The sequence below is a fragment of the Lathamus discolor genome, chromosome 10, assembly GCF_037157495.1.
Source record: "Lathamus discolor isolate bLatDis1 chromosome 10, bLatDis1.hap1, whole genome shotgun sequence".
NCBI classification, from domain to species: domain Eukaryota; kingdom Metazoa; phylum Chordata; class Aves; order Psittaciformes; family Psittacidae; genus Lathamus; species Lathamus discolor.
In genome coordinates, this window is record NC_088893.1 from 2,808,322 (window position 1) to 2,832,484 (window position 24,163).

General features: G+C 39.7%; 1 protein-coding gene across 13 annotated transcripts in view; it reads left to right on the forward strand.

Annotated features, from left to right (window-relative positions):
* The window catches only part of TENM2 (teneurin transmembrane protein 2), a 685,555-nt gene that overhangs the window by 195,147 nt on the left and 466,245 nt on the right, over positions 1-24,163 (forward strand). For 12 of the 13 annotated variants that reach the window (XM_065690193.1, XM_065690201.1, XM_065690202.1 and 9 more), the window contains one exon: positions 747-1,022. In XM_065690193.1, coding sequence (XP_065546265.1) covers positions 747-1,022 — 276 coding nt within the window. Of the gene's footprint in view, positions 1-746; positions 1,023-7,566; positions 7,589-24,163 lie in introns of those variants that run through there. The other variant, XM_065690207.1, reaches the window with a different exon arrangement.

Below are 24,163 nucleotides of genomic sequence, written 5' to 3' on the forward strand. Positions count from 1 at the left end.
GTGCTTTAAAAATGCATGAGACTTTTACCACTGAGTCGTTATTAACTGCTATGGGTCACATGGTTTGACATTGTTCCTCAAAGTTTTGCCTTTAAGCCAAATGACCTCCTGATTTCAGTATCGATGCACACTTTCTTCTGGAATATGGGGAAAAAAGGTAAAAAACAATGACAGTGATGACAAGGTCTATCTAATTTTGAGAGCAGATATTAAACTACCAATCTCACCAAACATGAAAGTGCAAAACTGGTAAATTTTGTTTGCCCAAATAAGTGTTTATGGTTTATGAAAAAGGAAACTATATGAATATTAGAATTAAAAATCCTATCTCTATAGAAGACTTGTATAGGAGAAAATTAGCTTTGTTAGAAAAAATTATTTTTCAGTAATCAAATGCTTCAAAGCTTGTGCCCTGGTCCTACAAATATAGGTACATCATAAGGCAGGTCAAGTCATTAGCACTTGTCACCAGCTTTATGGTAATCACATACCTAAGTGATTAATTTTGAGGGTCCAAAATAATAATCTAAGATTTAGATATCTTTCCTATCTTTGTTTTGTATATTTCATCCATTTTAACCATCTTTTAGGTCCGTGCACCAGAGATCTCTGTAATTCATTACAAAGGCTTGGCATACAGCATCATTAAGAGAAATTAAAAAGGCCTGTTACCTTCAAACTTAAAATAAATCCCTTAACTTTTAAATTATTTCATTTAAGTTGGCATTTTTTTATTGCTCTTCTAGGAACAAACTTCACCCTTGCAGAACTAGGAATCTGTGAACCCTCTCCCCATCGAAGCGGCTACTGCTCAGACATAGGAATACTCCATCAAGGCTATTCCTTGAGCACGGGCTCTGATGCTGACTCAGACACGGAGGGAGGAATGTCTCCAGAGCATGCCATCAGGCTGTGGGGAAGAGGGATCAAATCCAGGCGAAGTTCCGGTCTGTCAAGTCGTGAAAACTCAGCTCTCACGCTTACCGACTCTGACAATGAAAATAAGTCGGATGAGGAGAATGGTAGGCCTTTTTCTTCAATATATACTGAAAGCACGTGTATGAGAATGTGATAATACTTAATAATATATGAGGATTCTTTTAAAGGTCAATTGTTCACTTTTTTTTTCTGAGTTTGACTAAAGCTGCTTTTTAGTGTTGGAGGTTTTTTAGCATTGATATCAGGAAACTCTATTACTTCTATATCATACAATATATATTGTGGTTTATCTTGCAGTTTACTTTCTATGCAATTATCTTTCACAGATGTATGTGCTCAGAGTACACTAAGTCAAACTTAACAGTGAGAAGCAGAAAGAAATTTATTAAGAGAAATAGTTTCGTATGTGATTTTTATACACAGCTTGAAGTAATTACAATACTATTAATCTACAATATGCCAGTAGCTGTGACAGTGGTGCTAATTTTGTGTGGTTTTTCATGTGCTGAATTTTTAAAAAAGTAAAATTAACTTGCTGTTTGATTATAGGTAAGTATTGTGGGGATTTAGAAAGCAAATCTCTGCATCAGACTGAGGCAAAGCACTGCTGTTTCATATAATTTAATAAGTTCATAGAAATGAGACTTTGGACAGCGCAACTATCACTTGTGTCAGAACACCTAGGCATCGGGTGACTCTCTAAGTGTACTGCATGAGGCCACCTGTGCTCTCAAATGCGTGTAACCCACAGCCATGGTGTTCAAATGTCTCAGCTAAACATTTTTACAGGGGAATTTTCTGTGCTCACATATTTTTGAATTAAACTAAACAGGAAAAATCGTAAAAATGGATTTGCAGGAGTTGCACCTCCATTCTATAGGGTGATGAAGGTGCCAACTCGGCTTAGTTAAAATATGAAGTGAAGGGTTTGGTACGTGACATTCTAAGATGAAGAGGAATCTCCCTAATGTCATAGCCTCAGAGGAACTATTCAAACAGTTGATACAAGCTATGAAAGCAGCTCTCTCTACGCATATTACTTGTGATAAAATTTAATTTGTTACATTTTGGGTATCTCTCAGAAGAGGATTTTTTTTAGATGTTTATTTTAGGCTCTTTCCTGTACTTACTGATAGTTGTCTTGGTTTCAACAAAAGCGGTGAGCTGGGCACTAGAAACACAAGCAACTGCTTGTCAAAGCAAGCAAGGCCAAACCGAAGTACAGATTTTACATTGGTGGAAAAAAAGTTTAGAAAAATACAATTGATTTTCTTTGTAACTGCAGCCTTTTTTTGTTGATTTAAATTCAGTCTTTAAGTAGTATCTCCCCTCAGCAGGCATAGCAGGATATGTTTCTTCATCAAAACCAAAGAGGAAATATATATTTACTAATAACGATTTGTACGAGGAAGACAGTATTTTAGAAATAATCAGTGATTAATTTATTTTTTTTTTTTTTTAATAAGAATACAATTCACAGAAGATAGGATAAGTTCCATTGACTTTTTAGGGTAGTTTTGATAAGGTTACTGTAAATAATTCCAATTAAAAAAACTTGACAAAGGAAGTTCTGGCATTATGGAATGAGTGGGATTCATTCTTTAACATGGATTTGCTTCTCTGAAGGTGATTGTCTCCATTTCAGTAGAAGCAATGTGCCACACTTATTGCCTGGCAAAATTTCATCTCAGGACCTACTTTCATGCATACTGTTGCAGAGATTGATAAAAGAATGAGTCTGCTTGCTTGCATTTAATTTTCTTCCTTGTAATAAATGGTTAAGTAATTGGAAATACAGTGCAGTGAGTCCAGTTTGAATAGGTAATTTTTGTAACGATGTTGATAAGAGAAAAAATTACATGATCAAACAGCATGCAAGAAACAAACCAGCATCTGGAATTCATTTTTACTTGGAAAGGATTTTGTGGTAAGGGTTTCTGTATGTTTGGTTGGTTAAAAAAATACGTCATGCAAGTAAGAAGCAACTATTATATACACAGAGTTTTACTCCCTCACAAATCCTGGTTAGCTCAAAAATCAATGCTTCTTCACATCACTGATTTTATGAAGTTTGGGGATGCATTATCATATAGATTGACAGTTGCCCCACTGGTTCAGCACCACAGTGTGGACACTTACAAAACCATCATTAATTTCTCACGCTTGTGCCAGCAGTGGTTTCCTACATAAAAAACACTGTGTCCTTCAGAAGCAGATCAATAACCTGCTAGGTATTCATCTTGAAGAAGAAGTAACAAGAATCTATACTTCAAGAGAAATTCACTCTCTGATATGGTTTCAGGTTTGCAGGATACTACATAAAACAAGACATTTCTTGGCATAAGATGTTATCCATTTCTGCCTAGCAATATTAGAGGGAACCCATGATGCACAGAGTACTGAATTTATTTAAAGTACTGTTAAACTTTTTTCCCTGATACAGTTACAAAACAGTAGTTCAACTCCAAAAGGTGATTATTTTTTTTAATATTGAGGTGATATCACATTTTATATCGCTGTAATAAAACCAAACCCAAACCTCTCACTTTTCTTGTAATACAAATGTATTTTGTCACTCTTAGTGCATCTCTAAGTAGCACAGAGCAGGCTTAATTTCTAAAAATTGCTCTAACAATGTGATTTGGTTCCCATTCAAATCCATTCTCAAAGCTCATGACCATTTTCTCACTTCGAGATTTAGTGTGATTTTATTTTATCATAAATTAGAATTCTGTGAACCTTGAAATATTATCAGGTCTGAAATACTTATAGATAAATTGAAATAATGGAAACTCATTTAAATTCAATGTTTTCCTTCGTATATGAAAATTTTTCCTAACAAAACGCCTTCTTGGTGATCCAGTTTGAAAAGCAGCACTTTTATTTTCACAATTCTGATTAAGCTCTAGATTCTTATCACATCTCACAGTTTTCACCACTGTCCCATCCTGGCCATCTCTTCTTTAGACATGGCAATGTGAATATGTTACAGCAAGTCTGTCATCAAATTGTTATTCAACGTGATGTATTGACTTGTGAGATTTAAGTAAATTAATCTTTTCAGGATACATACAAATGTAAAAAGTCGATTAGAAATATAGCTCTTCCCTGATGTCATCTGCCAGCTTTGTAGATGGAATTACTTACAGGCACCCACAAGTACACAGTACAGGGGATACACAGGAGTTTCTGAATGCTTGTTTTCATTTCCTTCTGTTAAATCCTGTAACTGTTTATCCCAAAACATCATGGAATACTTTTCAAAAGTAGCGTTTGTGGTCAGTTGACATATGTTCCTTCCTAAGCCTCCAGTATTCCTATTTCCAGAGTAAAGCCTAGGCGTTGATTCTGTTTAGGTAGTGACCTTCAACCAAGTGCTCTTCCAGGGTTATTATTCTCTTATTTTAAAGGAGAGCAGTTGTTCCTATTTTATTTTTTTTTCCAAGTTAAGTTCAAAATTACACTATTCTCAAATACAAACCCCGTTGCGAAATAAAGTAACTTTCAATTTTAAATTCCATGAAAACAGAGCAGTACAGGATGCTTTTGCAGCAGACCTGCAATCTTTTCTCCTGGATTCACTGTTATTGATTGACCACTTGGACATTGAGCCATCAACCACAACTCTCTGCGTGCGGCCATCCAGCCAGTTCTTCATCCACTGAGTGGTCCACCTATCAAATTGATGTCTCTCCAATTCAGAGACAAAGATGTCATGTGGGACAGTGTCAAACGCTTTGCACAAGTCCAGGTAGATGACATCAACTGCTGTACCCCTGTCCATCAGTTCTGTAGCCCCATCATAGAAGGCCACCAAATTGGTCAGGCAGGATTTCCCCTTAGTGAAGCCATGCTGGCTGCCACCAAGCACCTTGTTGTTTTTCATGTGCCTTAGCATGCCTTCCAGGAGAATGTGCTCCAAGATTTTACCAGGCACAGAGGTGAGACTGACTGGTCTGTAATTCCCCGGGTCTTCCATTTTCCCCTTCTTGAAAATGGGGGTTATATTTCCCTTTTTCCAGTCGTCGGGAACTTCACCTGACTGCCATGATTTTTCAAATACCATGGCCACTGGCTTAGCAACTTCATTTGCCAGCTCCTTCACGACCCGCGGATGGATTTCATCAGGTCCCATAGACTTGTGTAGGTTCAGGTTCTTAAGATGACCTCAAACCTGATGCTCTCCTGCAGTGTGCCTAAGGTCTTCATTCTCACAGTCCCTGCAGCTGCCTTCCAAGACTTGGGTGGTGTGGTCAGAGCGTTTGTCAGTGAAGACTGAGGCAAAGAAGTCATTAAGAACCTCAGCCTTCTCCAATTCCAGAGTGGCCAGTTCTCCCATTTCCTTCAGGAGAGGACCCACGTTATCCCTAGTCTGTCTTTTGTTTGCAACATACTTATAGAAACACTTCCTTTTACCCTTGACATCCCTTTTCACACTCAATTCTAAGCGGGCCTTAGCTTTCCTGACCTGATCCCTAGTTTCCCAATGTCCCTGTATTCTTCCTAGGCCGCCTGTCTTCACTTCCACCTTCTATAAGCTTCTTTTTTCTAAGTTTTCTCAGTAGTTCCATATCCATCCATGGAGGTCTCCTTGCCTTCTTGCTCCATTTCATTCTTCTTGTGATGCAGCACTCCTGAGCTTGTAGCAGGTGATCCCTGAATATCAACCAGTAATCTTGGGCCTCCCAGCCCTCTAGGGTTCCCTTCTAGTTCCCGTGGAACTTTACTGAGCAGGTTCCTGAAGAGGCCAAAGTCTGCGCTCCAGAAGTCCAGGGCAGTGAGCTTGCTGCACGCTCTTCTCACTGTCCTGAGGATCTTGAACTCAACCATCTCATGATCACTACAGCCAAGGCTGCCCTGGGTCATCACATTTTCAATGAGCCCTTCCCTATTGGTGACCACAAGGTCAAGCATGGCACCTCTCCTTGTCGGCTCCTCTATTACTTGCAGGGGATGTTGTCTTCCACACAATCGAGGAACCTCCTGAATTGCTTTTGCTGAGCCGTACCACCCCTCCAACAGATATCAGGGTGGTTGAAGTCCATGAGGACAAGGGCCTGAGAGCGTGAGGCTGCTCCTATCTACCTGTAGTGAGCTTCATTCACAGAGATCTCCTGACTGGGGGGCCTGTAGCAGACCCCCACAGTAATGTCCCTCATCGCAGTTCTCCTTCCTTTGACCCTGACCCTCAAGCTCTCTTTTGGCTCATCACCCATCCCCAGGCAGAGTTCTAGACTCCCCAGCCTATCCCTGACATAAATAGCTAAGCCCCTTTCCTGTCTGCCCAGCTTGTCTTTCCGAAAGAGCCTATAACTTTCCATTCCAACACTCCAGTCATACGAGACATCCCACCATGTTTTCATTATGCCAGTGTTATCACAACCCTGGAGATGTGCACACATATCTAATTCCTCATTTATTCCCCTCACTATGGGTGTTTGTATAGAGGCATCTGGGCCAAGCTCCAAATGAAGCCGACTCATTGGCTGGAGCAGCTGAAATAGCTCTGCATTGCTCCGAGCATCCATTACAGGTGATGGCATCTGACTGAGAGTGGGGAAGGACTGGTGCCCTCCTCCACCAACAAACCTAGTTTAAACCTGCCTGGACCAGCCTGGCAAGTCTCCGACCAAAGCAGCTCTTGTCAGACTGGCCCCACCAGCATCCACTAGACCTGGACTCCCAAATCTAGTCCCATGGTCTAAGTAACCAAACCCCTGACTATAGCACCACCCCTTTAATCATTTCTTAACCTGTCAGATTCACTTGGCCTTTTCAAGGTCCTCGCCTTTGACCTGGAGGATTGATGACAAAACTATCTGAGCCCCAGAGCCCCTGACAGCTGTTCCCAGGACTCTGTAGTCCTTCTTAATGCTTTCCGGACTGCTGTTGTCAATATCACTGGCACTCACATGGACCACAAGAAGTGGGTAATAGTAAGTAGGACTGACTAGACCAGGCAGCCTGTCAGCAACATCCCTGATCCAAGCCCCCAGCAGGCAACACACCTCCCTCGAGACTGGGTCAGGCTGACATATTTTACATTTTGCAAGTGATAGAGGAGCCAAGAAGTTTACATTTGTGTGTCAGAAAAGAGAAGCGTGTTTGGTGTGAGGAGGGGAGATTCCAGCACTGAAACCATGTTATTAAAATAATGTCAGACCAAAAATAATGATCAAGGAATGCTTTTATCTTACTAGCAACAAATCTGAATTGAACAGCAAGGCAAGAATGAATGGGAAGGAATAAGGCAATCTCAAACTTCAGCAAAATAAGGAAAATAGTTCAAGGTCATCCTGTGATAATCTGTGTGTGTGTTTTACAGAAATCCACAGTAAAATGCTGTGAGTTTGGTAGCTTTTTGTAGATAATGCCTGTGAAAAGCAAACAATTTTGCAAGTATGGAAACTTTTTTTGTGATAATAGCTCAGCTGCACCTTCTGAGGTGTGGAAAAGCAGTGTATTATTGGAACGAACATGTGAGTCCTGACATTGAATCTGGTAGTGCTATGCACTTTCCCTACTGCATCTCCTTTTCTTCCTGGAGAAGATATTCCATAGTCCCCTGGAGTCAGCCTGTCTCCAGCATCAGATGTGAGGATTCATGTCACGTGGAAAGGTGTTGTAGGATGCTTCACAAGTCTTTCAGGTTCAATATCCCTCAATATCTGCTATCTAGACATATTGCTAATAATGGATTCTATTTTTTTTTTTCTGCATTACTTTAGTGGTGCTTTTTGTGCTAATAATTGAAAGTTTGAATACCAGGCAATGGCATTTGTGCATATCACTTGTTGGGGGTGGGGGGGGAAGAGTACCACAGATAAAGTAAAATGAACTTGGTAAAACTGTAAGGTAAAATATGAGAAACAATATTTACCTGTTGTACTCCTTATTGAATCTTAAGAGAAAATTGGAAATTACATTTTTCTTTCTTTGTTTCCCCACTATGAAATTTTCAGTGGCAATTTCTCAAATGCGTATGTAAAGTAAATCTTAAAAAAAAACAAATTAACAGAAGTTGCCCCATAATTCAAACTGACCTAATATTTTATTGTTGCTTCCATTTTATGAGCAGTATAACCTGGGCTTTTCCAGGGATGTTGTTGAATAACAGACTTAGGCAGACAATAGAGAAGATGTTATTGCTTCAGGAAGTTTACAGAGTCACCAGATGACAGTGAGTTTATTTTCTTATTTTTACTGTTTTAATTTTGACATGTTCTCAATATTATATTACTCTAAATTTTTATTCTGTTTTCTATTTCACACTTCATAATTTGCAGAAAAGGTTATAGTGAAACTGTGATGTTACTCTTGAGAAGAATTTGGTTTTGTTGTATGCATGCTAATGTCTCTGAGTGGTAAAACCAGTTTGAAAGTAGAATATTTTAACATTCCCAGTGACGGAATTCTGTCTGGGTTAAAAAAGTGGGATATTAAGCTTGCTTCCTAACTGTCACTGCTAATATTCACTTTTGATTGTGGAAAATACTTTCCTTGTTAAAATGTGGTCTTTAAACAGTGGTGATACAGTTTGAGATCTATGTAGTCTTTTGGGGGGCAGGGGGGTGGGCAGGGAGGGAAGTGATATGCCCTTACATTTTGAGATAGTATATCTACATTTTTTGTACAAGAAGCAGGGAAGATGTAGACTTATTGTCTATTGTATAGTAGATCACTAATTTCAGTTGTTAGTACTGTCTGGGAAATGTGTGCCCATTTCCCTCCCGGATTGAAACTGGTAGCTTGGAAACAGCAGAAGGGACAGATATGAAGCAGAAAAAACGAAGATCTGCCACAGTTGTGTGATCTGTTTATAGACAAGAAAGTGCCCAGCTTGTCCTAGGGAAATGGTGAGACTGAAATGGAATGTCATATACTCAGAAAATGGAATCGCATACATCATACCTCCACTAGATTTCTTAAGGAGGAGTGCTAGGGAGGTTAGCTCATGCATGGGCATACTTCATCTCTTCTTTAGCAAGGCTTGTAAAGTACTTTGTAAATGACAATTTTGGAAAGTCATTAAGCACAGTATCAAAGCTTGGTTGCTTAAGTGGATCCAATTTTGATGTGCTCTCAAACCTGAGGGCACTTCTGATAGAAAGTGGTTTCCTAATGAGGGAATTGACTAGCAGGAATGACTTTTAAAGACTTAACTACACATCTACAATTTTGTCCAGGTAAATGGCTTATGTATTCAGTGCAGGGGGAGGCTAGACGATGGGGTTAAGGACAAAAAATGCATATGTAGTACTGGTAAATTTTAAAGCTTTGTGGAAGACAAGAATATGAAATAATAGTATATAAAACTTTAAACATTCATTACCATTTTAATACAACCCAGTAACACTGCATTTGGCAGGATGATATGATGGAAGTAGTGCTAAACATAGTTATATTGAAAGAGCTAAATAAATCATCTCTGGAACATAGTGTTTGGTCATATTCTAGAGATCAAGGATGCAGGTGTGTCAAGAGTGACAGCTCTTACTTAGGTGGTCTACAAAAGTAAAAAAAACATGCCATCTTGATATTCAGTAGCTTGTAGCTAGCAGTCAGCAATTTAGCAGCCATTAGGTTCTCCATTCAGTTCAGTGTTGACCAGAGAGATGTGCACCAGGATCTCAGGTTTTATTCTCCCAGAGATATATGTATTTCTAACCCTTATGATTATAGAAGAACTGGATGGAGTATTAAAAAATAGCAAAACAAAAAACAAACAAACAAACAAACAAACAAAAAAAAACCCACAAAAAAACAAAACTCCACAAATGCATGGTGTGGTGAGGTCTGATAATCTTCTTGGCCATTCGAGTCAGGGCTTTGATGCCCGTAAAATTTGTAAATGGTAATTTCTCTGAGGTGTCAGTGATTTCAGTACCTCTCCCCCAGTCCATGTCACACTTTGGCTGCTGGTCCTTGACCATCATGCTGCTTCTCCATGTACCATATGGGAACCTGGCTGAAGCTGTGCCCTGTTTTGCAGTCTTTATCTTCATAGTGACTTTTGGGGATTATGTGAATGAACCAAGGCAACCAGGAATTGAGACCATGGAAATGAAATCCAGTATCTAGCCAGGAAACTGAGGAAAAACAGAAATAAAAGATGGAGAATTAAGTCTACCTGAAAAATACTGCAGCAGCTGGTTTCATAAACTGCTGAGGCTAGCTGGGATCTTCTTTTTTCCTGAATTCATAGGGAAAGAGCTTTTGCATACAGCTATGTCTGCATCACTATGTCAAGGTCACAAAATGGAGTGCTTTAAAAAAACCTCTCAAAATAACCATGAGATTTTTCAATTAATATTTTAATTATGAGCCTTTCCATCTGCTGGAGAGAAATTATAAAACTGTGTTTAACAAGAACTCCATTACAGCATATTATTCAGTTTGTCAATTATTAGCTTTAGCAAAGCAAACTTAGATGATATAGGTCACCTAGGTAAGCAAGTGCCAGTGCCTTTATTCAAAGTATAACTGAGTTGGAATAATGCCTTTTTATACTTTTCTATAACAGAGATGCATACCTGATAAAGTTAATCCAGCTTGGTAATAAATGCATTGTGAGTGGCTGATGAGTGATAAAACCTTCACAGGGAGGTTTGCCTGTATGTGGTGGATAACAAAATATAATGTGGTGAAACAAAAACCACATGTATTTTGCTTGTGAACTGAAGCGCACATCACAGGAAACCATACACTGAATTTATATTCTATCATCTTCCCTTTCAAAAGACCATGAACTTTTACCAAAAGCCTCATCTGAATTTGCCAAGTCAGGTACCGGCACCTTTGCTTATGTAGCATATGCCACCGTTAATAATCTTCCTAATTGCAAGGACTTGCATATTTCACTGATTATTGCATAATTAGGTCAAGGTACGTACTGGTTTTTCTGGTCAACCCTTCATTTATGAAGCTTGGTCTGAGTCTGGCCAACCAACCCTGTTTGACAGTACAGTGAATGCCTGTTTGCTATACATGTAAGCCTACACACATAGATAGTTATTTAAGTATTATTACAGTTTCTAAAAATTTCATTCAATATGTTTTGTGTTTATACTTTGCATGCTCTTCTTTTCAAGTAGTCGCGAAGCTTATTGAAGACAATGTATTTGAACTGATTGTTAACATCATGCTGAAATGTAACATTCTATTCAGGGAGAATAGAATTCATCTTCAGTTAGGAAATAGATAGGAAATGACATCTTAGCTCTTTTAGTGACAAAGTTTTAATACATATACATTAGAATAACCAGAAATTGCTGAAAACTAGCTAGTCCTGTAATTGCCAAGTTTCTAGAGAAATTATTATTACTTCTCTTCCTTTTATTAAAAAACTTTTTCATAGTTTTTAAGGAGTAAATTATAAAGATGTGCCGTAAGTTCCATTCCTTAGGTCAGAGGAGAGCTAATCTAATTCATGAGGCCAAGTTTTATGGTTTTACCCATAAAGTTTTTTTATGACTCAGCTTTTTACAGAAGCTCCTGGCAGAATTGGGCTTCTGTCTAATACTACAGGAGCAATCTGGAAATCAACTGTTTTCTTTACTTTTAATTTCATTATATTTCACATGGATTAAAGACAACCTTCTGCTTAATTTAAGCTTTTGCACATTCTATGACTGTGTCTTTCCTTGACATTGATAAGGGAAATACTTTTATATATTAGTTTGGCATTTCTGTAGCATTTGAAATTGTTGACCATTTTTGCTTTAAGAAGCTATGGGGATGACTGGCAATGCTTCAGAAAAAAAGTTCTGCTTCTCAAACCTAGTGAAAGATTTCTTATGAGCATCTCTTTGTCCTCTTCCAGAACACTTGCCTGTAAATTATTTAGCTTATAGACCACTTGTCGATGTTCTTCAACATCTCAAAGCTGTTGGTAGCACTACAGAAACCATGCTGAAATATGTAACTTCACCTGAACATGAAATATTAGCTATGATTGAAAGAGGACCATTTATTCAATTTGTAGTTTGTCTATCTGATGGTTAAAGAACAACAGATTAGACTAGAACCCATGAAAGGAAGTTACAATGATACTGAGGAGATGGAAGCAGTTTGAAGAACTTGCCTTTTCAGTACAGTTGCTTGCTATTGAAGGCTAGTTATCATTGTTCTTAAAAACAACCACTTACGTTTTGCAGCTTGCTGAAGGAATGCTTTCCGTGTGATAGGTTTACATGAAGCAGTAGCATTAAGTGTTTTTTCCAGGCTGAATAATTTATCTCATTATAATGTGTTCCTGTTTGTCACCAGAGGGTGCCATTGCTGTGATCTTCCACATTCTTGTGCTAAGAACCACTGAATTTTGGAAGAGGTACTGCTTCTAAACAGTACTTCTTACAGTACTTCTTTCTGTAACTGTAACTGAGGAAAAGTGCCCTTGTTGAGAATAATTTGCACAACTGGCAGCAGAGCTGTGGTAGGTTCAAGTGCTGCTGTCTTCAGGAAATCAAGCAGTAGTTGGAACAACAAAGTCTTAGAAAAGGGCTGCTTCCTGGTTATCCACTCGTTTGTCATGTAAATACATTTAACTACTCCCACTTACTCTGTGGTTGTATACAACTCTATGTGGGTCATTCCTTACACAGAAAATCACCTCAAGTGTCTAGATACTGAGTGCTATGCAGCAGAACAATGCTGATGTCAGAAGAAGCAGTTTTGTTTGTGAATGAAGTCACAGGAAGAGGTATAGTTACCACACCATAAGCTGCTGACATACCCTGTGCTAGCTCCTCAAGGTCTCTTTCCTAAAGGACCTCTCTTTACCTTAGTCTGTGGTTGCATGGTGGTTACCCGTCTGTAGTCAGGTGGAAGGTCTGAGGCAGAGATTTACACAAGCTCGACTATAAGAAACTTAGCTCATTCATGGAATGTATCACAAGTACAGATCATTCACAAAATATATCAGGCTGTATTTAGATGCAGTATGAACTCATCTTTATCCCTTCCATCCTTTGGTGTGTTCTCTGTGAACCAAAATACACAACACAGCTATGCGGATAAATGAAATAAAAATGTGAACTTATCAAGCTTTTCCTATAGGCTGAGATGGAAGAGTAAGTTTTGGTAGGCTTTTTACTTTTCAGTTATCAAGAACCATGCTAGCATTATTGAGGGCCTATAGATAACCGCTCTCTGGGATGGGTTTTACAGCTGAGCAACAATTCTGTGGAAAGGATGCCTTTTGTGATTTTTGAAGTTGTTATAAATATCTCAGAAGTTTCTGACTGTTCAAGTCATTCTAAGGCTTTCCAGAGGTGCAGTGATGATAGAGAGGAGGACTCTTCAGCTGATGAAATTCTATTTGCCAGGAAGTTCAAGACGCCTATGGAAACTGATACTTCCCTGCCATGTTTGCCCTATTGAAACTGAGATACCATCTTGTAAGAAGGCATAATATCATTCAATTATAGCAACATGCCTGTAGGCAAGGCACAATATGTGAGCATCATTTGTTTGCTTAGAGCCATGACTGTCATTCAGAAATATTGAAAGGTAGCAGTTGGATTTTTTCACACAAATGGTTAAGGGACTTTTCTCAACATCAAATTAGCGTTCATGAGTGAAAATATAGCTTCTGTTTCCTCAGATGCTGAGATGTAAGAATGAGTAATCGTGATTCCTGGGGGAAAAAAAGTTTTTATTTTTCAAAAAATGAGTGGTACGAGATAAGAAAAGTGCTTATCAGTTTTCCATAGAACACTTCTATTTAGTAAACTTGAAATAAGATGAATTACAGTGAAGTTACTCCTCTTTCCAGTTTTCTTTCAGACAAGGGGAGTTATTTTTAGGAGTCTTGTGCTATTTATATATCTCCTGCATAATGCTATAGCTTTAAGCTATATTACACGGTGTGAATAAGGACAAAACAAAGGAATAGATATAATTGCTTAACAGAGCCAAGTTTGTCTTTTGTAGCTCTCTGGGTTGTTTTGTTTGTTGTTTTTTTTTCTTGCAAACTTCCTTTTGCTGTGTAAAACACAGCATCGCTAACACTTGTGCTGAAAAGTTGTTTCTGAACAGTTTTGTACAATGCAGAGAGAGGGGGTGGGATGGGAAAGATGAGGGAAAGACCAAGACTGTGACCTGCAGTGCAAAGAGACGAGTGAGAGCAAGCTGTGGGACATGAGGTGTGAAGGAACAAAATGTCCAAGGAGGCTGCAGAGAACTCATCAGATGCTTTGGTTTATGACATCCAGTGAAACAACACACCTCTGCAGGGAAGTAATAAACTGCCATCAGAAATGGTTTTACTAACCATGTGCGTATGCTGTTCAAATACAGCAATACAGAGTTTTTATGGTTTACATCTGTATGTAAATGCTGATGTTCACTTTAATAACCTCTTTCACTATATCAGCCTTTGAAGCTGTTGGCCTGGAAGGGTTAATGTGTTAGTGGATGCCACAAGGTTGGTAGAAATTGAGTACTCATATTTGAGTTACACATTTGTGAAGGAGATACAAATATTGGATACAAATACAAATATTTATTTTATTTCTCATTTTATGCTTTTCATAGTTATTTCTATAGTGAATTATATGTGTAAATAGTTAAAGTTTTTTCTTTACTTTGCAGAGTTCTTTATATTTTCAGTATTAAATAGCGAAATAATAAACCTTATCTGCCCAGTTGTGTCAATACATCCCTGGGTAGCTGTTCAAAGGCTCCTTGAGTCTACATTAATTCTAGATCAATTTGCCGGCTTTGATTTCTGGATAATTACTGCATACTTCGAGATGATTTTTATTGTGATCCTTAGCCAGTTTTTATTCTTTGAGATACTTTATTTCTTGAGCTATAATTTGACTTCCCTAACAGTATCTGAAGATAGAATTGTAAAATCATGGAATGGTTTGTGTTGGAAAGGACCTTAAAGCTCATCCAGTTCCATCCCCCTGCCACAGGCAGGGACCCCTTCCACTAGAGCAGGTTGCTCCAAGCCCTCTCCAACCTGGCCTTGAGCACTGCCAGGGATGGGGCAGCCACAGCTTCTTTGGGCACCCTGTGCCAGCGCCTCAGCACCCGCACAGGGAAAAAATTCTTCCTTATATCTAACCTAAATCTCCTCTGTTTGAACCCATCGCCCCTTGTCCTGTCACTGCAGTCCCTGATGTGGTACCCATATTGAGTCCCACAATATGGTTACCCATATTGAATTTCATTCTAAATTTTGGGACTGGATCGCACTCCAAGCCTGTCCTCTCTCTGTCTCAGTCGGGACTTGTCCTGTTCCCTGTGGACTCTCTATTTGTGGACTTAATGGCCTTACCCAGAGGTAAGGACATTCTGTACATAATGGAGCAATCTGTGATCTCTTTTAGGTGACAGAATGCCAGCTGGTCTTTTCAAATTGACAATTAATTTAAAAGCATTATAATTAAAAGCATTATAATTAAAAGCATATTAATTTAAAAGCAGAATTTCTCCTCCGTTTTCAGATTTTTGGGTGGTTTGAATTAATTCATTAGGTTTTACTTCCATAGATATCAGTACAGATGAAGGCAGCTTGGTGTGATTACAACTAAGATATTTTGTGTGGCACTTTTTTTTTGTTTGTTTTAAGAGAAAAAGATAAATACAAGACCTGTGATAAATGTTAGAAGACAGACCTATAGGCACATCAGGCTGACATTAATAATCAGTGTTTTCTATCTTATCCTCAGTCCAGCTGTTTTGCTAAAGATCCTGAGAAAACATTCTGGGAGCAATCAGCACTGCAGCACTTTAACTTGAAGGCTGGGGTTGTGAGGGGAGGATCTGAACATGCCTCTGAGGACCTGACAGTCAGCATCATTAAGAGAAATAATTGTACATGGTGAAGTGTAAAGAGAGGTGAAGTGTAAAGGGAGGTAAACCAGGTAGCTGTTAGCTTTCTATGGCTTGGGTCAATCCTCTGACAATTCATTTTAACACTTTTTTTTTAGGTATTTTATTTTTTACTGGCATTTTTCACCATATTTTTTTCCATCATTCCCATTTTGCTAAAAATATGGTGTTTGCTGTTCTTTGCCTGAAAGACCATTTATTCTCCTTTTCTGCATTTTTTTTTTCTAATATAACATAATGCATTGAGCTTAAGACTTTAATGTGGTTCCAGATAACCTTCTAGTTCTGTTTGACACGTGATGGCTTAAAAGCACTCTTTATAAAGCAGAATATTACCGTATGACTGTGCAAAGTGAGGGTTATTATTTTTCTTATGTATGATAAATTCTTTGCATGGCTTAAAAAATGGAGGAGCGGATCATCTTGCAGAAATAATGATCGTCATAGAAAAACAATCTGAACAAATCAATATTTTTCCTTTCTCTGCTTTTGTCTTTCCTTATTTGAGTCTAGTTCACAAAATAACTGCATGTTAGAAATTCTTCAAATCACTTCTGTGGTGATAAATTTTTACACTCTTTCAAATATTGTTTTCATGTATTTCATTTCTGACAGTCTTCTTGTGCCATAGGTACTGCAATAGTAGTTTCATTTTCCTTGACATAAAAGAAAAACCAAAAACTTTTCAAACAATTTTAAGTGTGATTTGAAGCTCCAAGTCTTACTTGAGCTCTGCTGTTATGTCTCAGAGGAGTAGAACATACGTGGCAACTTCTCCAGCAAGATTCCCTCAAAAGAACATATTAAAGATGAAATATAAGGATTTTTAGATCAAAGGAATAATGATTTTTTAAAATCTTTACTATGTGATAAATTAATCAGGAGGTATTATAAAGATGTACAAACTTGCACAAGGAGAGAGAAGTAGGCAATGACTTTGAAATCGGTGTAGACACAGACCTGAAGACATACTTTCAGAAGTTTATTATAATCAACAGGTAAGCAGCGTAGCGTTTGCACTTGTTGGAACCTGTCCTCTGTCAGGGTGAGTGTGATAAGAAAAACTATTGATATTAAATCATGGAATGGTTTGGGTTGGAAAGGACCTCAAGATCATCCAGTTCCAACCCCCTGCCCATGTGCAGGGGTGCCTAACACTAGACCATGTCACCAAAGGCTCTGTCCAGCCTGGCCTTGACCACTGCCAGGGATGGAGCATTCACCACATCTCTGGGCACCCTGTTCCAGCACCTCACCACCCTCACAGGGAAGAACTTCTTCCTTATCTCTAACCTGAACTTCCTCTGTTTAAGTCTGAACCTGTTACCCTTTGTCCTGTTGCTACAGTCCTTGGTGAAGAGTCCTCTCTGGCATACTTCTAGGAGTCCTTCAGATACTGGAAGCTGCTCCAAGGTCTTCACGCAGGTCCTCTTTTCCAGACTGAACAGCCACAACTTTCTCAGCCTGTCTTCATACAGGAGGTGCTCATGATCACAAGGACCCTATTTTATGAGATATTTTAATGTATTTATGGAGATGCTAGAATGCCCTAACATAAAAGGATCAGGAGTAATGTAAAGACTGCTTGGAAGCCCACCATTAGCCTTTGGTGTCACTCAAGTCTTCTATGCAGTATGAGCTGTATAGTAGGCAGTGTGATTAACATCATACCTTCTGATTTCTTTAAAGAATTGAAAAAAAAAAGAGTTATTAATAAAACTGAAAGTAATGCATTAACATCTATCAATATGGGCATAAGTTGCATATTTCTGACAGGAATTTTAACCAGCAGATTTTGTAATTATGAAAAAAATCTGCTATTTAATAAAAGCCCAACAGACTTCCATGGCAATGAGACATCTATATCCAAAGACTGGACCAAAACACCTAATACTATGATAATTTATGTTTCACATTTCTTATGTGAGCATGTGTGTGACTCTCTCCCCGAGGGCCCCGGATTTCTATAGCCCCAGAAGGAGTCAGGACAAAGGAGTTTGCTTTGGTAGATGAGGATTGGGTTAGGGATCAGCTATGCAATCTGGACATCTATAAATCAATGGGTCCGGATGGAATGCACCCACGGGTGCTGAGGGAGCTGGCGGAGGTCATTGCTAGGCCACTTTCCATCATCTTTGGTAAGTCATGGGAAACGGGCGAGGTGCCTGAGGATTGGCGGATGGCAAAGGTCACACCAGTCTATAAGAAGGGCAAGAAGGAGGACCCGGGTAATTATAGACCGGTCAGCCTTACCTCCATCCCTGGAAAGGTGATGGAACAACTTATTCTTGACTCCATCACTAGGCATATCAAGGATGAGGGGGTCATTAAGAACAGCCAACATGGTTTTATGAGGGGGAAGTCATGTATGACCAACCTTATAGCCTTCTATGAGGAAGTGACTAGGTGGAGGGATGATGGTAGAGCGGTAGATGTAGTTTTTCTTGATTTCAGTAAGGCATTTGATACTGTCTCCCACAGCATCCTCATAGATAAGCTAAGGAAGTGTGGGCTTGACGATCAAGTAGTGAGGTGGATTGAGAACTGGTTGAAAGGAAGAAGGCAGAGAGTTGTGGTCAATGGCGCAGAATCTAGCTGGAGGTCTGTGACTAGTGGAGTCCCTCAGGGGTCGGTGCTGGGACCGGTGCTGTTTAATATTTTCATCAACGACCTGGATGAGGGAACTGAGTGCACCCTCAGCAAGTTCGCTGATGACACAAAACTGGGAGGAGTGGCTGACACACCAGAAGGCTGTGCTGCCATTCAGCAAGACCTGGACAGGCTGGAGAGTTGGGCGGGGAGAAACTTGATGAAATTCAACAAGGGCAAGTGTAGAGTCTTGCATCTGGGGAAGAACAACCCCATGGACCAGTACAGGTTGGGGGTTGACCTGCTGGAAAGTAGCGAAGGGGAAAGGGACCTGGGGGTCCTGGTGGATAGGAAGATGACCATGAGCCAGCAATGTGCTCTTGCGGCCAAGAAGGCAAATGGCATCTTAGGGTACATTAGAAAGGGAGTGGTTAGTAGGTCAAGAGAGGTTCTCCTCCCCCTCTACTCAGCCTTGGTGAGGCCGCATCTGGAATATTGCGTCCAGTTCTGGGCCCCTCTGTTCAAGAAGGACAGGGAATTGCTTGAAGGAGTCCAGCGCAGAGCCACAAAGATGATTAAGGGAGTGGAACATCTCCCTTATGAGGAGAGGCTGAGGGAGCTGGGTCTCTTTAGCTTGGAGAAGAGGAGACTGAGGGGTGACCTCATCAATGTTTACAAATATGTAAAGGGTGGGTGTCAGGATGATGGAGCTAGGCTTTTTTCAGTGATATCCAGTGATAGGACAAGGGGCAATGGGTGTAAACTGGAACATAGGAAGTTCCACGTTAACATCAGGAAGAACTTCTTTACTGTAAGAGTGACAGAGCACTGGAACAGGTTGCCCAGGGGAGTTGTGGAGTCTCCTACACTGGAGATATTCAAGGCCCGCCTGGACAAGTTCCTGTGTGATGTACTGTAGGTTACCCTGCTCTTGCAGGGGGGTTGGACTAGATGATCTTTTGAGGTCCCTTCCAACCCTTGGGATTCTGTGATTCTGTGATTCTGTGAAAATGCATTTATGAATGGATTTATCATTTGGTTGATAATTTTTGCGTTATAATACAACAAATTTAGTGAAACCTGTTCTAACAGATTAGCTGAAACAAAAACTAGCAGCAGGAAAGGAGGGTTTGTGTTGGAACTGTCCAGATGAGGTTCATAGTTAAGCCTTACTCACCCATCCCCCCAAAAGAAAGGCACACTGTCATTAAATTATAGTCTTCATTGTACTTGTCCTGGGTTCAGCAGTAGCAGTCATTTTTCTCCTTCTTGGTAGCTAGTACAGTGCTGTGTTTTCATTTTTTGGCCTGGGAACAGTGCTGATAACGCCGATGTTTTCAGTTGCTGCTCAGATGTTTGGTCTGACCAAGGACTTTCTGAGCCTCATGCTCTGCCAGGGAGGAGGAGAGGCTGGGAGGAAGCAGAGACAGGACACCTGACCCAAGCTAGCCGAAGAGGTATTCCATACCACAGCACGTCATGCCCAGGATGTAACGGAGAGTTACCTGGAAGGGCTGGGGGACTGCAGGGTTGGATGAGGTATCGGTCGGTGCTCAGCTGGGGGGAGTGGGGCGAGTTATTGGTCGGCTGGTGCTGAGGTGTTGTGTTCTTTCCCCTTGTTATTTTACCATTGTTATTATTGGTGGTAGCAGTAGTGGTTTGTGTTATACCTTAGTTACTAAACTGTTCTTATCTCAGCCCGTGGGAGTTGCATTCTTTTCGATTCTCCTCTCCGTCCCTCTGGGTGTAGGGGGAGGGCAAGAAGGGGGGGAGTGAGAGAGCGACTGTGTGATTTATGGATGACTTTTGTTTAAACCACGACAGTACTTTATCTAATTTTCCAAGATCTATTTTAATTATTTGTGGAAGGCAAGGTAAATTTCATAACTCTGTGAGCTATTATGATATTTATGTAAGCACAATATGTCGTAGTCAAGCTTAATAACCCTCAAAATTCAAGGAAATTTTGCAAGAATTAGAAACAAAGCTTGGGTCTGAAAGTCCATTTGAGTTTTAGTTAAATAATAGTTTAAGAAAGATTTTCAAAAAATAATCAGAGGGTAACTTCATTATTATGATTTATCAATAATAATGAAGTAAAGTTCTGGGTTCCATTCATACAATTTGTGAATTTATATCAATGTAATAAAAATGTGATGATCACGGATATGGAACCTAGAACAAACATGCCCAGTTCTAGCAGTGCTGAGTGTACTAACGTGTAGTCCATGCTCCATTTATTTGTGCACAAAGAAGGATTAATCAGTCCAGGAAATGGTTGTAAACCTAATGAAATCAGTTCTGTATACCAATGGTTTCAAAATACTCAGCTCATCTTCTAAAGAGTTGTAGACATCTGTGGAATTAAAATGACAGTGCTAGCATTTTTTGCAGACTTTTTCTTATGCTGTTGAAACATAAAGTTCAGTAAGTGAATTCTGATCATTTTGTACAAGAATTTTGATGAAAGCTCCATCCTGTTGGGTAAATTAATTTCAGCTGCTATAATTAAAGAGTTAATATAAAGCCTTGCCAAACAGCCTTTGTTTAGCAGTATCAGGATCACCTTGCAGGTTGAACATGTGCTTGAGTACTGGTTCATGCTCTAAATCAAATATCTGGAAGAAAAATTGTCTCATGCTGATTGTGTTATGTAAGGATTGTTATCTGTCACACAGGGATAGTCTCACATGGACCATAACAGGCAGCAAGTGATCTGTCTTCACACCATGTGCTTGATTCAAACCTAAAGCAATGACCAGTAAGCCTCCAAGCATTCTTGCTTTTCATGTCCCAATTAAGGATGCCCTTTGATGGGGCGATGGTATTGCACAGCCCCTCGGCTGATGCTCTCCCAGTGTTGTGCTGCACTTTGTCTCTTTTTATCTTGTTCTGCGTTAGAAGAGAGGACCCTGCACAGTCTGTACTGGTTTAAGCCGAGCTGCCTCCTGTTAGCCTGTGGTGACCATCATCACTTCCCACTTGCAAAGGCTGAACTCCCGGTGCGAGCAGCCATCTGTGTCCAAGCTGGATGTCAGCTGCACTAGGTTTATGTACTGGTTAAGGGAGTGTTTGAAACACTGTCCCGTTTGAAATCTCCAAATGGACTCTACTAGGTCGATATTCATTAACAGTAAACATTCAGTTCTTGATGCTGATTCAGTGGGTACTTGCAGAGCTGGTGCTCACCAGCCTCACACTGAGCCGTCTGGTCAGGTCCAGCACCAGGGCTGACCTGGAGGCTGACCTCCATGGCACTTAGCGATGCTAAGGGCTGGCTGCCGGCTGTAGAGCTCATGGGAGTGAGGAGCTGGGACCAAAATGAACAGCTTTATCTTCCCCATTGTACCTCACTCTTCCTCAAGGCTTTTATGCTTCTTGTCCTCCCACAAAAGCAAGGATCTCATTTGCTCCTAGCATAGTACATCTTATTTTCAGGACGATATTCCTTTGTACATCTTTCTTGCTTGTTCTACAGCCCTTGTTCTTACCTTGCAGATTTTACTTCTCACACGTTTCCCTGTACCCCATTTGTCCAGCTATATCCCAACTCTCCTTTTGCCGCTGTGTGGTTATATATTATTTATGTACTTAATTTAACAGTGTTATAAAATGTTTCTGTGCTCTTACTGGTTGTGCTTCTTGCAGTGGTACAATATTAGAAAACATTCATACGCTGTTGCTGTTTGTACAGGTTTTACCCAGAGCCCTTCTGCCTAGGCGGAAGGCGGGTTCCTGCCTTAGGGGTGCGGCACCCTCTGCTTCACCTGTGTTGTCCCAGGACAAACAAAAATTAAAAGAATAATAGTTTAAAATGCAACTTTTAAAATGGGGGGTAGGGGCTAAGGGGGGGTTATGTTATTGAAGCCTTCATGTAACTGGTCTCTGTCCATAGGGCACAGGGAAGAATCTGTTGCTTCTGCCTGCGGCTGCCTTTCAGTGTCCTACCATGTGATGGTACCCAAGGGCACAGAGGGCAGTGCCCCTTTACCCTTGCACTGCTTAAGTGCCATCAGTTAGGAGTCAAGTTCTGGCTCAGAACCTTTTTTGATTAATACTTTGGTTAATACAGGTATTGAAACAGCAGAAAAGTGTTGTAACAATAAATCAGTTCCATAGTATACATTGGACTTAGGTGATGAAACTTGTTTTTTAGGGGTTGCCATTTGTGGGGGTTGCCATTAGTGGTTTTCTGCTATGTCTTTGACTATGTATAGGATTTATTTTTGTTCAGCTTTGTTGTAAAGTGCTGAACATGATATGCCCTGGAGTCCCAGCTGAAGCTTCATGTGATTTAAATGAACAGTGATATTCACCCTCCTGAGTCAAGACCAGACCATACAGTATATCTGTGGTAGTGATGCCGTGTTATCCTGCTGGCCCCTATGAATGATTAGGGGCCATTAGTCCATTGATCGCTGTTCCTGGGCTTCTCTCCCATTTCATACTGGATCTGAAAGAGATACTCGGTGATTTGAGAAGTAAATACATAAACTATACATTTATCAGTGGGAACGGAAGGATCGTTTTGGTTCAGACACAAGTGAGGTACTGCCTTTGTTGGCTCAAAGGCTACTAGCTAAAAAGATTTCCCTAGAAAATAACTAGGCAGGAAAAATGAGTTGGACTTCTGAGGATTTGAAGTATAAAATATGCAAATTGCAAGAATTGGGCATACTGTCAGGCTCACACTTTTTCCCTTGACATATAGAATTTGTGTGATCTGCACAGTCCAACATCTTAGGTATATTTTTACAATGAAATTTGTGAGTGGTTTCCTTTTTTATTTTCCTTTTTTAATGTGAGCATTTTATGACAAAAATTCCAAGTCCAGCTTGGAGTGTTACACTTTGGACATCTGTCTCCTTAAAACTTGAGTGAAAATACAAGATGCCTATTTGAATAACATGGTGTCACCGACAGTGCTCTAACGTGATGCAAGAGGTGATGGTGCTTCCTTATGGTTCTCTTGTCGTAGTATATTTGTGCATGTATGTGGGTAGTTCTTCGAGAATGAATAATAAACAGGTCCAAGATGTGATTTCAGATCTAGTTAATCAGTGTACTAGAAATAGATTACCCCAAATCTTGGTTAGGAAAATAGTAATCAAAGTCTTGAGTTTCTTTTCTTTTGGGGAGACAGATGGCGTATCTGTTTAACGGCAAATATCCAAAAGATTTTTTTTTTAAATCCTATCTTTCAAAACATGGCAATCAGAATCATCTTGGAAAGGAACTATTAAATTTAATAAGCCATATGTTCAGTGAATTTACTTATTTTGTTCTGAGATGTAGACATAAAATTCACCTCTGTGTCCTTTTGTGTAAATTAACTGCCTTATTCTCTGCTACACAATTAAGGTATTTAACAAAGTTCCAAATGTGCAATGTATTATTAGCCAAATACAGCAACTAGTTTTCATGTTGCTAAAATAAATGGATTTTGGTGAACAGTCTGCAGTTTACCTGAGTTGCCTCAATGGAGTTCAGCATGTTTGAAGATCAGATTGACTGGCAGATTACTTGGTATACATAAAACAGATCTAAAATTATTTCAAATAGAACGTCTCTGAGGATTGTATCATCTTTGCCGTTCTGTTGTACTGCAGATGCAGATGTGCCAGACTGTTCTGCAGGATTACGAATGCATTAGTGCAACCCTAATACACTCTCTAACAAATATATGCAGTGCAAGAGGTTTTCTTAGCCATCTTGTACCCACTCATTTTATTTATTTCATGTAATTGGCATGTTGTTCTGCTTTTACAGCTTGTTAAAATGAGATGTAAAA